At 38.7% G+C, this 18,212-nt stretch overlaps 1 protein-coding gene across 5 annotated transcripts in view; it reads right to left on the bottom strand.

Moving 5' to 3' along the window:
• BCAR3 (BCAR3 adaptor protein, NSP family member) overlaps window positions 1-18,212 on the bottom strand; it is an 87,666-nt gene that overhangs the window by 26,879 nt on the left and 42,575 nt on the right. For all 5 annotated transcript variants that reach the window (XM_068199798.1, XM_068199797.1, XM_068199799.1 and 2 more), the window contains one exon: window positions 8,979-9,018. In XM_068199798.1, coding sequence (XP_068055899.1) covers window positions 8,979-9,018 — 40 coding nt within the window. The remainder of the gene's footprint in view (window positions 1-8,978; window positions 9,019-18,212) is intronic.

Raw genomic sequence — 18,212 nt, 5'->3', positions numbered from 1 at the left:
CACAAATCTGATTAGATCCAGCACAGAGCCAGCCCTGAGCACTGCTGCTGAACGAGTGACGTCCCACGGACACGTCCCCATTACACAGGGCATGACCCATGGTCTGAGTGTCTATGGCTACAAAATGGCAGCTCTGGAGTTGTAGTAAAGTACAACAGGAATAAAACTTGAAAGAAAAAAACCCAAAGAAAATAAAGTAACTTAAATCTTCAGTTGAAACATTTTTCATTTAATACATAAGAGCTTTTGCCATAACTATGTGTTTGTTCTTTTTAATATAAGAAAACGTCATGAAACAGGGGACAACTGATAAATAATTTGTCCATGCAGACATCTTCACAATGCCCACTCCCAGTTAGATTTAGCAGTAAGTCCTGCAGATATGGCACATTGCCTCTAACAAAGTTCTGGGGGCAGATGCCTCCATATACAGGTAGTGCCCAACTTTACAGCTGAACACTTACTAAAGTGTAGAATAAGTGGAAGAAAGGGGATGACAACACTGTCAGAAGGCTTTTTACCTGTTCCTAACTCAAATGTCTACAGGGACATGAAGTCCCATCTCCCAGCTCATGTCCTACCATTCCTGTCTCAATTCCTAACAGAACTGACTCTTTCATGTTCTCTGAGATAACCTCACTTCCTGCATGCTGCTGTTGCTGCAGCTTCTGATCGTAAATCAACAGACAGAGCTGCAGCTGTAATTACCCTTGTTTGCATTGCAAGGTGTGGTGTGGGAGAGGTCAGCTTAATTTCTTCCTCCTTTCTATCCATGAGGCAGTCTCAGAAATATGCTGCAATTGTACAGGAATAATGAGAAAACAGATTTTGCATCTATTTAGTTTACACTGCTGCTTGAATAAATCTCTGAAAATCTGCCTCTCATAAAACCCCAGGTCTGCAGGTACAAGAAATAAATGCCCAACCTGCTTATGAGCTTCCTACTAGGTCTTAATGTGCACTTTAAGACATCCAAATGCCTTTAAGATTTATATATTTTAGTTATAAAAGATCAATTTTTTTCAAAGTCATCTGGCAGTAGATCTGGCTTTCCTACTAGACACCTTCGGACGGTGAATCCACCAGCAGGTTTAATTGAGCCTACCAAAAACTAGCATAAGTATTCTTGAGCTCCACCTACTGTCTCTGCCAACCCACGTACAAACATGAAATAATTCTGTAACGTCTCACCTATTTTTCCTTCAATTTTTTCCTTGGGCTGGGGAAAAAAAATAAAATTGTGAAAAGGCATGAATTTCCTTTTCTTTCAGAATTAGCTCACAGTTTATGGGTAATACTTTATTCTCTTTCCTGCTGACTTAGCTGTCATTAATCTAACTAGCTTTGCTGGTCAGCACACCAGAGTTGTCTTGCATATAAAAATAAGGCATTACGACAATACCTAACTTCAGACTTCTGCTTTTGAAAGTCTCCCCAGTCCTGTCAGAGTAAAGTGCTTGTTTGTGTAAGATTTAAACCAATTCTAAATATAATGGAAAGATGAAAAAAATGTGTTACTTCTCCAGGGTAAGCAGACACCTTTAAAATATCAGCTAATTACCTAAAACTCCCGAATTCCCTTTTATACAGAGAACATGTATTTTGGATGTGTAGCACTCAAAAAGAAAAGTTACAAGTCACTTGGGCTCTGTCTGTCAGACCTTGGCTTTTAAAAAGTCTTTCAATGTTTTACTAACAAAAGGATTTGAGAATAGGGAGGCAAATGACCTCCAGGTATTCTAGACTGGCAACATAACATTATGCTCCATTATTTGTGTAATGCTTATTTTCTATAAATATCCGACATACAAAAATATCAGGCCAACCTGCTCTGTTGCATTGTGTTTTTAAGTTTCACGTTTTGTACCAGTTCTGTTATGGTTCATCCCTTTATCCCCCATGGTTTTACCCTGAACTACCCCGTTCCTTGTATGTCAATCTCCCCCCAGTTTGCTGGATTATTCTCCTGTCCCCTCCCTGGTGCCTTGTCCATCACTCGACTCCCCATCCAACTCATCCAGAACCTTCCACAAAGGGCGTCGAGTGACTGAACGGGGCCAGAGGTCCCTCCTTCCCACCTTCCCTATTGAATTCCCCATGTGTCTGTCTCCCCACCTTCCACTCCCCAAGACATTCCCATTGGTGGGTGGGTGATCTCCCCGCATGTTTCCACCCCCGTTTATATTGTGCTGCACAGTCCAGTCTGGGGCTTTGGTCAGTCGGTTCCCCTGGGTTGTGGATCTCCCTGGAGATCTCCTTAATAAACCTGGACTTCACCCCCGACTGGAGTCTAGTCCTTACTTCCACCATCGTTGCAACCATCTCACCCCGCAAGGCCAAAAGCCTTAGCCACCCTCCAGAGGCACAGGAGAGTGTCCCCTGCTGTCCGCTGTGCTGGAGTGAGCCGGGAGTCCCCGAGGGGACACAAGGAGTGGCACAGCGCCGCTGCTCCTTTGACAGCACATAGCAGTAGAGAACATCCCAACGCTTCTCCTGCTGCCCTCTCTGCAGGCTAAACTGTATCTCAGTATGTCTCCAAAAAGAGGCAAGACAGACACACACAATGGACCAGTCTTATTCTAATTATCTGTAAACACAGCTCTGAGAGATGAGGAGCTTTACCTCTCTAAGCTTTATCAGTAAGAGGACCCAAAATGCTTAATGGAAAAAAACATCATTATTATCATTATCATCTGCTCTCCACACATTATATACTCGCTCCCCCTTGTGGCTCATGAGCTTACAGACAGTGAAAGATCAACAGTAAGGTGTTGCATGGAGTTAAATATATACATTTTCATGTCCCTGATAGCTTTTGCTATTAGTCCATCTTGAAAACAATGACAACTATAAACCAGCCCCCTTTTTTTCCTCTTTCTTTGAAAAATAAATGCACATCACCACATACCCATATTTGCTTTCACTAACATGGACATTTTGACTTGGGTATATTATTAAAAGGCCAGGTTGGATGGGGCTGTGAGAAATCTCGTGTAATGAAAGGTGCTCCTGCACAAGGCAGGGGATTGTAACTAGGAATCTTCTGAAGTCCCTGCTAACCCAAACCATTCTGTGATAACACGCAGCATTTGAGAGCCACTGGGATCAATATTTTGGAGAAAACAGGTAATTAGCTTAAATACAAATTTCACTAGAGATAAAATAATATCAATTTTTTGTACCCCAGGACTTCTATCCCGTGTTTCAGATTCAGACCTTTCCAGCTTATGTTTCTCATCTGTAAATAAGACCTGACAGTAGTCACTGATCCTCTAATAAAGGTATTGAAAAGTTCAACTAAGTAGCTACTGCCACCAGTATTACTACTGGTGCCAAGGAAATTAGAGTGAAGTAATTTTATAGTTTTCAACTCAAATATCAGTGCATGTAGTGGTTTTTGAGGACTCTAGACCAGACATCATTTGAGAGTTAATGAGTTATAACAGAATAAGTAGAATACATTAAAGTAGAAGACATTAACTGGGTCAAATCCATGGTAGGATAACATGTAAGATTAACCATTAACATGCACAGAAAGGATGCTTGCTGCTCTAAGAATTATCAGCATTTTATATTCACTAAGGCATCCTCAGCATTATAGAAGATGCTCCCATAAGCAAAATACCCTAAACTCCATTTCAGCATCAGGAGAGGGAAATGTACTCTAAAAGACTTCATAATGAAGGCCAGAATAATTAGAAAGCCACTATCCACTTGACTCAATTCATACAAGAATTATCATTCACAAAGAAAAAATATTCCTCCTCACAGTACACTAGCTTCCCTCACAGCTGATCCACAAAACCCCAAAACCTCAACCAACCAAGAGAACCCACAAACAACACTAGCCACAGAAAAACCAAGATCTTAGAGCTAGCCAGGCCATTCAGGAATTGGGGGCTGGGAAAGAGCAAATAGCTCCTAATAGGAACAGGCTACCTTGGGGTTCACTGTTCTAGGGAAACATGAACTAGGACAGTAGACTGAAAGTGCATTGTCTTGCAGAGCTGTAGAATCATACTTCCTGCATAATTTATGGCAAGCACCAGCATACATTTTATTCATCACTTTGCAGCCAATACATTACAGAACTGCTGACTCAACCTTATTTTCAGAGGCCAGCTTGTTGGCCAAACAAAATTCAACACGAGAAAATACTTAAACTTGGTTGTTATATTACACCACTAATTATGAATAACTGCCTTGTATCAAATAAGATAAGTTTTCTTTAATTCCAAATGAACAAGGCAAGATTCTCACCATGATTTCAGGGTAATTAAATACTTGAGAGCTGTTGAATTTCAACAATATATGTAACTCCTTAAGTCTTCTTTTTTTTTCTCTTGGGCTGATGAAAGCTTTTAGGAACAACTATCATACATACTTAAAGAAACAGTTGTCCCTTTTAAGTAGAGAAAGGGGAGACGTGGTAAACAACAAGCCTAGTATAAGGCTGAAAAATATATTTCTACTACCTGAAATTTTACTATCACCAGAACAGGACTGAAAGTAAAAGACAAGATGCTTTGTCCATCTTATTGCGACAGCACAAACTTATCCCACCAGAAAATTAAATATACTTTATGAATAGAAGACAGAGGAACAAAACCAACCAAAAAACCCCAAACCAAACCCGTTCCCCCCTCCAAAAAACCCCAAAACCAAACCTCTACGTGCAAAATACCACGATTTAGGAAAATTTTTCCCACAATAACAATTAAAAAGATCATTAGACTAATCTAGTTTGGGAGGTAGAGCAGATTATTTTGGGATCATAAGGAATCTCTTTTGTTGGAAGTTTGGGACAAATCAGAACATCTATTCTGACAATCTCAGGGACATGCTGACAAAAAAAAAAAAAAAAATTCTCCAGTTCCCACCTCTGTAACTTACTGACAGGGAGGAGGGGAAAAATACACACACACACCCTCCCCCAATTCTGTGCCTCTTGAGAAAAAGCAACCAACTTCCAACAGTCAGGCTCCTACGAGAGTTACAAAGAAATTATTATGAAACGTGATTTGAATAACCATGACTCGATTAAAAATGTCCAGTCAAGGGTTTCCTTTCCAGCAGAGGGCACTGCACAACCAGCAACCACCCATGGAGAATCAAACCGAAAGTTTCATCGTGACAGAAAATTACATGCATTTAACATCAGATTGGCTCTAACAGAATCTTTTATGTCTGAATCACACAGCTTACAAACAAGAGGCAGCTGCTGTGGAATGTTTGTGAAGCTTGGGTTCCTGCTATGCAGAGAACCATAAAAAAAAGAGGAAATTTCTCTGACATCAGTGATGATCTTTGAGTCAGATGACAAATCCGTAGTGACAGAGATGTGTAAAGTCCAAGTTGGCCACATGGGCATACTGCTTCTCTCCTCAAAATACCACATTCCATCTGATAACTGCACCTTCTGTGATACTGTTGTCCTTGCTGCAGTTGCAAAATGTGTGGAAAAGAAGTCCTTAAACCACCCTACAGACTCAAAAAGAACCTCCTGATCATGTGGTGCCTTCGTGTCAGGCATTCCTCCCAGCCCTGCTGCTTAATGCTGTCAGACAACGCAGAAACCCAACAAACTTTCTGCTCACAAGCCCCAGCTTGCATCTCAACAGGCAAGTCTCTGCAGGATGTGATACACAGCAGAACAGCAATACAATGGACTTGGCAAGTTTTCCAGTGAGGTGGGAATTTCTCTGATATATTTCCATGTCTAAAATAGGCTGCTTGCAAGGAAATTTCACTGTCATCAGGAAAAATTGTTTCTCAAACTGTGGCTACTTGTCATGCTGACACAGATTCTTCCTAAACTTACATCCACACATATAAACTTTACTTTTGATAACCCTCTTACCATAGTATCTTCAGCCAGTAGAATTGTGAGAGTCAAACACCCATGCCTATATTGTATTGGCATCCACAATATTTTGAATTTGTGCAATTAACTATACAAACTGCATCAATAATTGTCATAACCTGATCCAAGCTCCCTGAAGTTGAAATCCACGTAATCCACGTAATTTTGTCCTATCTTGCAAAGCTATAGATAATGCTAACACACGGGAATGTCATCAGAATTTTATTTTCAGTTGCACTAACCAAATCCATGATGGATGACAGTAATTTCTATCACAGTTTGCTTTCTAACAAAATCAAGGAAGAGTAAAAATAGGGAAAAAATTAAGGGGCTGAGACAAACAAGAATCCTTCAACAGAACTTCACAAGAAACTTTTTCTGCAGCTGGAACTTTGTTAAACCAGCAACAGATTTTTCCAGTCTGCATCTAAGTATAAACTTCTCTCATGACCATGCTGAGCAGACAGTCATAAATTTTGCACATTTTCCACCAATGGAATAAAATACAACTCCAAAACTTCAGGCCATAGTAATATTTATCAACTCACTGCTGACATGTATTTCTGTAATTATTAAGCACTATTTCCAGAGGAAATGCTTGAAAGGTTTCCCTGACAGGAAGAGAGAAATCTCTTTTTTTTTCTTTTCACCCTGATATAGCTTCAATGATTACAGCACAGATTTCTATAAAAAGATGCTAAAGTATTTACAGTGAATAGGAATGGGACAGAAAGCTATCTTTAGTTCACATGCACTTGATCAAAATGACCCACAAAAAGTTCTCTGACACACTCTAATCTGCAAGCCCTTGATTCTCTCTCCCTTGCTGCAGGAATCTGTTCTGTGGATGTGCAGACTCAGGGTGTGGGAAGAACCTGCAGAGGCTACCAATGGATCTATTATTTGGTTCATAAAACTTGTAAAAATCTCACAGAATGTACAACGTGCTATTGTGTCCCTGAATCTCTTTCATGAATTGGGTAGCAGCCTGACTCAAAGCAGTCTGGCCTGTTTTCACTTCTACCATGAAAGGGTTTTTTTGAAAGAGCCATTTAACTGTGACCATGGTTTCAGCAGCACTGTGAATACAAAGGAAGAGTTGAAGCCATATGGACACTTCAGTATACTCAGACTCCAGCAAATCAGTACATTTTTCATCCCTCCTTAGAACTTGCATAATTAGCTCTCTTTATACTGAATGAACTAATTCATCAATATTCAAGATGTAGTAAACTGCAACTTGTGAGCAATGTAATTAAAAAAATTAGAAACCACAGTTCATCTATAGAGAACATTCTCTTAAAAAATTTATAATCAGTATTTTCTGTCTTGTATATTGAGCAGAATAAAACAGCAAAAAAATCAAACTTATTTTGCCTCTCCTCTGTTCAGAGTATTTCTGAATACAAGGATTTATTTATACTACTTTCAGTCACCAGATTTCAGCAAGGAAAGGTTTGTTAAAAAGCAAGGTGCTACACTCAGCTCTGAAGTTTACCATCAGTTTATCTGCTCATAGTCACTACGGCCACAACAGACATGATGATGTTCTTCTCGCTGTGAACCAGCATACGACCATAACCAGCATTCTGGTCTGTGCCCAGGTCTTTCTGTAAAACTGCTTTTTAAATCTAGCTGGTTTAAAACTAGCTGTTGGTCTTGAAGAATAGTAGGTATGACTGTGCAGCCTGATGAAGTGGATCAGTTATGAGAATGGCACTTACTTGAACGATCAAAAGAGCCACCTCCAATTAGTGTGTCAGGGAGCAACAGGACTGGGGCTGCCCCCCACGGGAACACAGAGAGCACAGGGTGGGCAGTGTGCTCACAGCAGGGTGCAGCTCCACAGCACCCAAGCAAGGTGAGCAGGATGATGACACCAACAGGTCCTATCACATTCCAGAGAGCCTCAGTTAAGGTTAACTGATTAAAAAAAAGTTAGAGGTAACTGGTGAGAAACCGCCTTTATTTACAACTGACTGATTTCTGTGTAAGAATACATTTCTAGAAGCAGTTTTATTAGCAACCCAGTCTTCTGCAGACAAAAAAATATTTTCATAAGTTTTAAGAAAGCAATTTCTGCATATTTTTCAAAGTTGTAGTTTGAGATTTCTTTTCTAGAATTCCTGTTATAAAACCACTGAACTAGGATCCAAACTCAAAGTTCACTAAAGGTAGGGATACAGACAGGAAAAACTGAAAAAGAAAGGGGAAGAGAAGGGATTGGTAACCCTTGTATTCTCCCTCATAAGTCTCTTTTCCCCAGGCTTTCCTCCTCAACATCAAAGTTTTAATTACTAAGCTTTGCACCACTGCTATTGACAGGAGTCCAAGACAAGCTTCTGCTAGGAAAGTTGAAAAGACCAGAAACCACATTTATAATACAGAACTTGCTGAAACAAGACAAGACACATATTGATGAACTGGCACATGAGACCTCTGCCTTCTACTTAGTCACAGTATTAAAACTGTAACAGCGTACTCAGTACAGCACAGCGCGAGACAGTAAATTACATACAGAACTAACACGTCCACCACTTCGCTGCCTCTGGCTTCCCCTCTTCCACAGTGCTCTCGAGAAGGCTTTTGACCTTCTCTTCGCTACCATATCCCTACTTCAGGCTGGGATTGAGGCCAGGGACCTCGCAACACTGAACTACCTGTTCAGAGCAGAAATCCAGCAGCTGTTCTGAGACTCCTGTGGCAGCCACTTCTTGGACCAGAAGTGAATTTTTACCTGCAATTTTACTAAGTAGAGGGCTAAAATTGTAAACCTAAACCAGACATTTTTATTATATTTTCAGATGTGTTTCTTTACTTCCCCAGAAATCCATAAGCAAAAAATACTTATTTTAATCTGTTAACCTAAGCAAGAATTTAGGCAGTCACCATGTAACTGTAAAGAAGCCCCATAGAAAAATGCAACCCACACCCAAAGTACAATACTCACAAGTATTTCACTGAAGTTGCAAGAAAACAGTCTGACATTCATACTAGCTTCTCTGTACCAAAAGACAGACAGCTGCACTATTTACCTACAAATGACTGGAAATGCTCTGTCAGTGCTGAGTACAGACCAAATAAAATATTTTAAGGGCAAGAAACAGTACCTTACCTTAACATATTCCAACGTAGGGTCCAGAATATTCTGATCTCTAAGAAAATGGTACCAGGAGAGGAGGACAGACAGAAAAACAAACAAAAAATGGTAAGTCCAAATATAACCTCATATTGAAAAGATGCATTAATACAAGCAATATGCTACTAGGTCACATTAAAATCTTTGTTAAAACTTGTGCTTTAAAGCTTGATAGCCTATGCTATCTAATTTTTAACACATATATAAATCACCGGTTTCTTCTAGAAGGACATGTAGTGGAGCCAATAGTACTTAATTTGAGAAATAAAGTTAATTACACCGTTTTAAGCAAATAAAAAAAATCTTGACATTTCAACAGATGGCTGGAATACTTACTTGCCACCTAAAATATCTGAAATAAATTTAAAAGAGAGCTCTCCAAATGACTTTGAATTTATTTCTTTGCTTTTATGTTTTCCCTTTTAAGCTACTGCCTCTGATAGCACTGGGAGGGCACTGCTTACAGGAAGTAAAAAGTACTACATTCACTTTCTATATAAACAAGAAAGAAGTTCTCAAAATAATCATCATTTCAGCATCACAATTATTTGAACGTTATACAGTCAAGTCACTGCCCTAATCTAAAAATAAAAATCTCATCATAGGTTTTCTATGCAGACAGATGGCAAAGGTCACAGAAGCCTAACTGAAGAGCTTTGCACTGTTACAACTCTTTCCATAAAATACATGTTTATTTTAATTTCTATTTCAAAGCATTTTGTGTATTTGTTTTTATTTGAGAACTAGCAGATAAACAGAGTTTGCAGTACACTGGATGTTTTCTGAGAACCTGGGATGACTCATGTGGTACTGCCCTCAACTACAAACATGTAACAGGCACAATGAAAACCGTGTAAACCTAGAGAGGGATTGGGCACTTCTTACAGCAATCAAGATTTCCCCAGGGACAACATAAATTAATTCTATAAATTTAGAAACAGGATGCTTCTTGGTGGAAGCTGTTGTAAAGATGTAACACTAGAAACCTAACAAGCAGCTTCAGAAATGTAGAATTTGGATTACACTGGAATTAATCAATCCAGAAAACAGTCTCTGAATTCCCCATGTTGTTTGGAATGTAACTGCATATGATCTGAAACGATGTTATTATTTGATACTCAGTTTTTAGTCTGGTTCCCTAACAGCTTTTAATCCAGAATACCAGAATACTGAGCCTTTCCCATAAAATGATGGTGCTCAACTGTTTGGGCTGTATCATGTTATTTCAGTATTTATATCAAGGGTCAAATTGCATTCTCAACTGATGTTTTAAAGAACAAAAAGCTGGACTCAATGGAAATAGAATTTGGACCATTTTAAACTTTTTCCTACGCAATATACAAAGAAGGATCAGCTTGATAACTGTATGAGCATAAGCATGTACAAGCATAGCAGAGAACACGGGTGAAGCACAGAGGAAAAAAGAAAAGAAAGCTTTGAAACAGAAGAGACGTTTTCCTTCTCAAAACTTCAATCTGACTGGAAAAAAATCCCATGTTTAATCAGTTCAGCAAAGTCATTAAGCATGCCTGATTTCTTCTCACATTCAAATGATCTGTGGGAAGTTGTTCCAGTACCAAATGCTACTGAAAAACTCTTCAGTTTAGTTCTTCACTTGCCTGTGGAATCTTTCAGGACAAAGGGTCTACCAGCACAGCATGTGCAGCACACTCTGAAAGAACAAACCCGCTTACTCTGGCAGCGAACGTGTCTTGTGATGGTCTGCACTCCTGCAGACCGCAGACCAGCCTTCCTACAGACTCCACTGTTCCCACCTTCTGCTATCAGGCAAATGTTCTCTAGGACAGATCAAGCCAAAGCAAAATGAAAGAGGTAGAAAAGCTTCAAGACAAAACAGTTTATTTACTGGTGTATAAAGCAGGACATCCAGAAGAGAGCAGAGGAAGTAGTGACCTGCACTCCTTTCAGCATCCATGTGACAGAAGTGCTTAGAAAATGTTTGGCTTTGGGAAATGGATGGTGTAACAAGTATCTTTACAAGTACTGTAGTATTTTATCTGGTAAGCTGACCCAGAACAAAATGTACAAAACCCTGCAATTCATCCTGAGTCATATAGAAAGATGTCTATGTTGGAACACTGTTCATCTCAGATACCTGTCTCCAAGCTGATCTACTCCCTCTCCCCCCATCTTCCCTTGCTTGTCTTTGTGCAAATTTTTTGAAGTTATTTTCAAGGAATGGTAACTTTCATTGATGTGCAGTAACTATTAGTAAAGATTAACTACTGCATTTTCCTGTCATCTGACTCCACCCCAATACTACCACATTACATACAGAAAACCAGATGAAGCAGTTAGCCCAAATAACTAGAAGGCAACCAAATAAAACTAACTCCTGAATCTCAGCTCTCTGTTAGCAATGATGTTTCTTCATGCCATGGGCTACCAGTGAAGGAAATCTATGTTGTCATGAAGTTAAGAAAAATATAAGGTATGTTTTTATTTCCCATTTTCCCTCTCAAAGAATCTTAAAAAATTATGAACCCACATTCTCATGTATTATTTTAGAAGATCTGTAGGAAAAAAAATTAATACTTTCAGATGACTAACAGATCAGATAAAATATAGTAGCAGGTTCTGCCATCTCTCAGAATCAATTTAACTGAAGGTTGGTTTCAATAATATTTTCTTATCTTTCACCAGACTTTATTACCTTTCAAATAATGCTAATGTTTGTCTTCATAAAAAGCTTGACTTTACGGCTATATTCATTTGCACCTGTTTACCTACAACATTTATGTATTAGAGTCTGCACATAAGTCAACCAGCACTGTGTAAACTGTGGGCTCACAGTTTTATTATTATTGGATTTTATTATGCATTTTGGTTTCCTAATAATCAGATAAGACCTACTTCCACTCAGAGAAAAAGCATATTTAATACACAATGATGTCCCTGGAACAGAGAAGTCTTCAGAAGACCTCAACCTGAGGTAAGTATGCAGTAGGACACACAGTACTAGCTTCATGCTCTTTCCATACCCATTCTGTCACAGAAAGGAATTTAAGAGAGGGATGCAAGCAGACTCCCACATCTCTTTTGGGTATTGCTATTGCTGCTACCTCTTGCTATCACCTCATTTCGTGACAAAACAAAATCCCTTTCCAGCACGTTTTTACTTGTCGGAACAAAAAAGAAGAAAAAAAGCACCTGACTTGCTACATGTAATTAAGCCATTCTCCTGAGTAGTGTAAACCCTCTGTTGCCTTCTACACACACACAAGGTCTGTGTGGAAACTGTGGAAGCAAAAACACTCCTCCAGTAATATCTGACCAGAATCTTAGCCCTCTTGATTCTGAGGCTTTTCCTAGCCAGAAACACATTCTCTCTAGAGACTGACATCTGACAACCCTTCTTGCAATGCTGGCTGATCTTGCAGACATACAACCCTTTAATCTGTCCCTGGTAGTCCTTGGAAATTATCTCAATTTCTTTTCACTCCAGTTTCAAGATTCTTATCAAGATTCTTATGTGCTTTTTTTCTTCCATGTATGGGTTTCTTGCTGTTACGGCCAAGAAAATACACAGAGCTTGCAAACAAGTGTGGTGCTTCAGCAAACCCAGAAAAAAGATGAAGGCAAGAAAACAGAAAACATGAAGTTGCTCTTTTCCTTACCTCTTCTCCCCATAGCAACATTTGCTGCAACAATGAAGAGTTCGGTGTCATACTGGTTGGCACTGAGCAAGGAGTGATACATTTGACCACTATGAGAAACAAGATAACTTCTCAGAATAGGAATTATCACCGTATGAGGACCCCTTCAAAATATAACTAGAGCTGACTGAGATGAGAAAAGGGGACGGAATTCAGCTGTTACTGGATGCTATTTCTCTACTTCCCAACATATCTGAACAATAGCCAAACGTGTGGGGAGAATTAAAAGATTTAAAAAAAAAAAAGCCCTTTTGAAGTTGTCACCATGAACATTTCGTTTTAGTCACTGGCTAAAACGAAAGAAAAAAAATCACTATAAGCAACTTGAATCATACTTCTGGTATGACTAACTAAATACTGTCATATTGCCAGTTTCAAATCCAGCATGGATTTAAAGACAATGAGCAACCAAACACAAAAATTGGGTAAAGAAAACCTTAACATCCTGGTAACTAGTCACTCTTCTGAAATAGTTGATAAAGTTCTTATATACTGACAATCAGTGCTGGAATTGAAAAGCTGAATTCTGGTGTTCAATCCCAATATCTATTATTCAGTTCGGTGAGTGCTACAGAATAGCCAGAATCTCAGTAACTCAGACATCATCTGTTTTTCACTCTGCAGTTTGTCCAATAGTTCTCTATAGGACTGCTTCAATAAAAAATCTTTAAGCAGATATGCTGTAATCTTTAGCTGTTTGATTCTATGAAAACCTCCACCTTTCTAATATTGTACATTACCTCCTCTCATCCTTGGTGCCGTAAAAAATCCTGCAGACCTTTACACACTAAGCCATACGAAGCATCTGCGTTTTCCAGGCCCCTGGCATCCTCACAGAACAATCAGCCACAATTATAAATTAGATGTGATAACTTTAACAAAATGTAAGTGCAGACACAACTGTATCATCAAGTTGCCCAAATCCTCCCTATCACTGAACTCCCATATAAATAGTCTTACAGTGGTGGAAACTGCTGATTGGCCCTGAGTCAACTTTGTGCTACTTCACACTTTCATAACTGTACCTGTGGGAAAAACATTGGGACACACTGCCAGTATTTGATGTATGAAAAAAATATTTGTATGTTCTTTTTAAAGTGACTTTTCCAAGGGACTTTTTCAAAAGCATCTCCTTCCTACCCCATTGAAAGAGAAATAATGAGAGCTATCTTCTGAATAGTTCCAACACCAATGGTGCCAATGCCAAATCTGAGTAAAGACAACAGAGGCTCAAAAGGAGCCTGAGACCCTGAAAATCTATCAAGCTGTCTGCTAACACAGACAGAACTGCTGTGAAATGACCAGATGGATCACATGTCTTCTTCAGTTTGTGTCTTTGAAATCTCTCCATCTCTGCAGATTTTTGAAATACATACTACTTAAGTATGAAGGTGCAAGTCACAGCATGCTGGACATGGCGTGTTTCAGTGTATGTGGCACAGACTGATTTTATTTGTACTGCAAACTAGAGTAAAAAGATCTCCTGATTTTATCCCCCAGCAGCTTCTGCTTCACACACACACTTCTGCTGCATTCCTAAGGGCATTCTGCCCTTCTGCCTCCAGCTGCACAGCACCATGGACATGACTCATTCAAACACCAGTGGAAACAAGTGCAAACTGCTATGACTAACTGTGTGATGACCTGCAGCTCACACAAAGAACAGCAGGGACTCCAGTAATTAAAACTCCAGAAGAGATGCAATGCATTTTTCCTTGAATTAAATAAAATCTCAATCCTATTTGTTCAGAATGCCCCAGCAGAGATAATGTTGCAGCAATTTACTTTTACCACGTCAATCTGCATCCCTCTAACTTGCTCCAGTATACCTATTGCAACAGAAAAATCTACACCATTTTTTCTACCTTTTCCAGAAGAACTTCTGTTTCTGCACCACACACAATACCAGTCTCTACAACCTGTTCAAAAGCTCAGACTAGCCACCTCCATTCTTTTTCCTCTATTTTCCTTAACATTCAGGCCCACCAAAGCCCTTCTTAAATATTTTATCCCAAGATCTATTCTATGAAAGTAATGGTTGGACAGCAAGACTATTGCTTATCCAAAACAGACACTGTTACTACAAACTGGTTTACATATGTGCTGTTGCCTGTTGACTTATATCTTCAGCTGGCAATTCTTTACAGTGAGTGTTTTAGTTGCAGTGCAGTTATCCTGAATCCAGTGCCACAAAATTTTAAGTGTTCAAAATCAATATCACCTTACAAAATGAATACGTATATTAAAAAAAAAAAAAAAATCACTGACAAATATTCAGTAGAATCACAGTCTCCACTAACTAATCTGAAATGCATCTAATTCTAGGTACACTTTATTCACAAAGTATGGTTTTTCACCTGGCTAATATATCTTTCAGAAATGTGTATTTGGATGGAAGCATAGGAATGCTAATACGAGGCTTTAGCACTGAAGAAGATGATAGTGGGAGGAAGAATTGTCCTTCCTGTCTATTCCCTTAGCCCACCTAAAAAAGCTCATCACATCAGATACCTTTCTGCATTGGCTATGGCAAGTATGCATTAGGAATATACTCTCCTATGTAACATTTAACCACTATTTAGAGCATAAAAGGGATGGAAATGAAACCAAATGCTCACATATGAACAGGAGGCAAGATGAGGAAGCAATATAGCACTTGGTACAACTGAACAGGGCACTCCATAACACTTACAAAAGAGACCAGAAAACAACAGAGCCAGGCAAGGAACTTTGGTTGTGACGGAAGGAGTAATTCAAGAAACTTTCCACTACCTATAGCGTCCGCTGCTCAAAGAAGAAACAGCCAGAAAAAAAGAAAAGTTTCCAGGAAGTTTTTGAAAAACAACACTGACCAATTTTGATAGGGGCTTTGAGGGATTTGGGCTCAAGTTTACCTGGCAAGTTGCTCTTCAACAATAAGATCACGATCCCACAAATAATCTCAAACGATGATACTTATACAACTGTGTTCATCCCATAAGGAACTTCAGTTCCTCTGCTCAGAAGCTGAAGGACTGTGGTTTAATTCATCTTTAATACTGAAGAGATGCTCTCTCTCTTTTTGAGACATTTTGTCTTGTTTTCCTCATTTCCCTCTCTGAAGATCCCACATGGGCAGATTTCCAAAATCTCCATAAAAGTCAAGAAGTGAAGCATTGGTTCTGCAGGTCTATGTCCACCAAGCAAAGAAAGAGGATGTGAGCATCAAATGGGAACAAAGGGGTGAAGTAGAACTTCACAACAGAATAATCTGAACCCAACAATGGACAGAAGGGCTGAAAAGAAAAGGTAGACAAGCCAAAACAGAAAGAACCCCTAGAGTTAAAAGCTAAGAGGATTTGATACTGAATGTAAGCAGATAAATTAGCTAATCTCTCCTTATCCAACACAGCATTCCTTCTACCACAAACATCTCCCAGCTTTAGTGGGAAGCTCTGCTCCACCTCTGAGGCAGCAGAGATCTGCAGGTGCACATGTGAATAGGACACATCAAGAGAAAGAATGGGAAAATCTGTGACAAAAAGCATGAAGTATTGGCAACATCTAAGGAATTCTTCCATTTGAAAAACCTGTGCGTGGCAGAAGTCAATGAGGTATTCATTAGCCCAAATGCAGCACACTTGTGTTATTCTTATTAAAGAAACACAACCACATATGAACATTTTGGTTCAGGCTTTTTTAAATACAAAACTCATACTAAGAGGTAGTTTCAGACATTACACCAAAATCATAACTATTTTTACTTTCAAAATTTCATGCATTTATAAAAATTCCTCCCCACCCTATCCTAAAATTTAAAAGGAAACCAATATATTGGTCTTCTTCCTGGTAATCTTGCAAATATTTTTATACTTGAAGACCTACACTGCATTTTATAAACTGAAAAAACCTAGTATTACTCACTTTACTCCCCACAGGAAACATATAAAATATTTGTTTTACTAGATCTATTAAAACCTTGATAAAAAATATTTTTAATTTTCAAAGTGCACCTAATCATTCAAGCGTACACACAATATTAATATAAAAAAGTAACACAAATTCAAATTAAAATAATCCAACAAATCATGTTTTCAAAACCACTAGTTTGTGCTGCCAAATACCTGATCCACCCCATTCTTCAAATCCAAAGAAAAGCAGAATTGGCAGCATCTGGAGAAGCAAAATAGACTGCAAATTCTGACAAAGATAAAGCAAATTCCTGGATAGTGTTCTCTTCACCAAGCACAGCCTTGCCAACTCTTTTCCTTTCTAATTCAACTGTCAATTCAAGGACTTCAGCAGGCCTGATCTATTGTGGTAATGCCACTAAGAGAACAGGAAGAGTTTTGGGAATGCAGAATTCAGTCATTCATAGCTTTATACTTCAAAACTAACACCTTGCCAACTTCCAAATGTTCTGCCCATCAAGGACAAGGGCAAGCACTGTAGAGAACAGTGAGCCTGCTTAGCTTTATGCTGATAAAGTTACCCTGTTAATGTCAGTGGTATTAGTCAAGGTTAAAACTGAACATATTTTTATTTTTTCCTTGATAGTTAGATGAGACAAGTATGTGAGGATCATCCAGCCAAACAAGCAGAGCCTTGAAGATCAGAAATTCAGAAGAGAACAGAGCATCCTAAACAACCAGATAAACTAATCTACTCTACTCTGCTACAGCAGTACAAAGTCCACTTCTAGATGAGAGCACTTCATCTGAAACAGCTGACATAGAAAAAGAAGAGGAAAAAAAGTCTGCTGACCAGTACTCAAAATAAGAAACTGAAGTCTAGCTAAATATGCAGTCACACACACTTACCATACATTCAGAACTACAGAAAATAAGTGTATTCTTTGCATCTGGTTGTAGATAATTAGAACCAGTCTACAAAATGTACTTTAGTTTACAGGCTATTCATCACATTTTGATCTTTTGCAATAAGGTTCAATGAGCATTGGAAGACATTAAGAGCTACTGGTCTGCCCATTCCCTTAGAAAAAGAATCAAGCTAATAAAAATATTTTCTTCCATGGCTCCCCACACCTGCCAGATTTCATTTTCTTCTTTTTTAACATGCTTGAACCATGTCAAAAAATGGACAATTCATGCTTGATATCTTGGCAGTGTAAGAAAAAGCTGCTATGCTTGTCTACCTCCAAAAATTAATTGTTTGTAGCCACATCAATAAAAACAGTAGTGTTGTAAGTATAATCACAATCAGGACTTGCAGCATAGCCAGGAATTTACTGGGCTTGAGAATAGAAAATTAAAACAGAAACAAAGAGGAAAATATTAAAATTATAGCTCTGTAGTTACAACTCAACACTTCAAATTCATACACAGTTAAAACTAAAGCTTCAAAAACAGGGAAAAAAAATTGAATTCTCACCAGTTGGTACATCAGACCATCTCATGAACAGTGATAAAACAAAGCACCCAGGGCATCATACATTATTTAGAGAAATGCATTAAGTATTTTGATTCCAAGCCAGTTTGAACAATACAACTCTACTGTTTATCAGTGACTCCATTTTTAAAATGTCTGTATAGTC

The sequence above is a fragment of the Anomalospiza imberbis genome, chromosome 9 (assembly GCF_031753505.1).
Source record: "Anomalospiza imberbis isolate Cuckoo-Finch-1a 21T00152 chromosome 9, ASM3175350v1, whole genome shotgun sequence".
Lineage (NCBI taxonomy): Eukaryota > Metazoa > Chordata > Aves > Passeriformes > Viduidae > Anomalospiza > Anomalospiza imberbis.
This window is presented reverse-complemented; position numbering and strand designations above follow the sequence as displayed.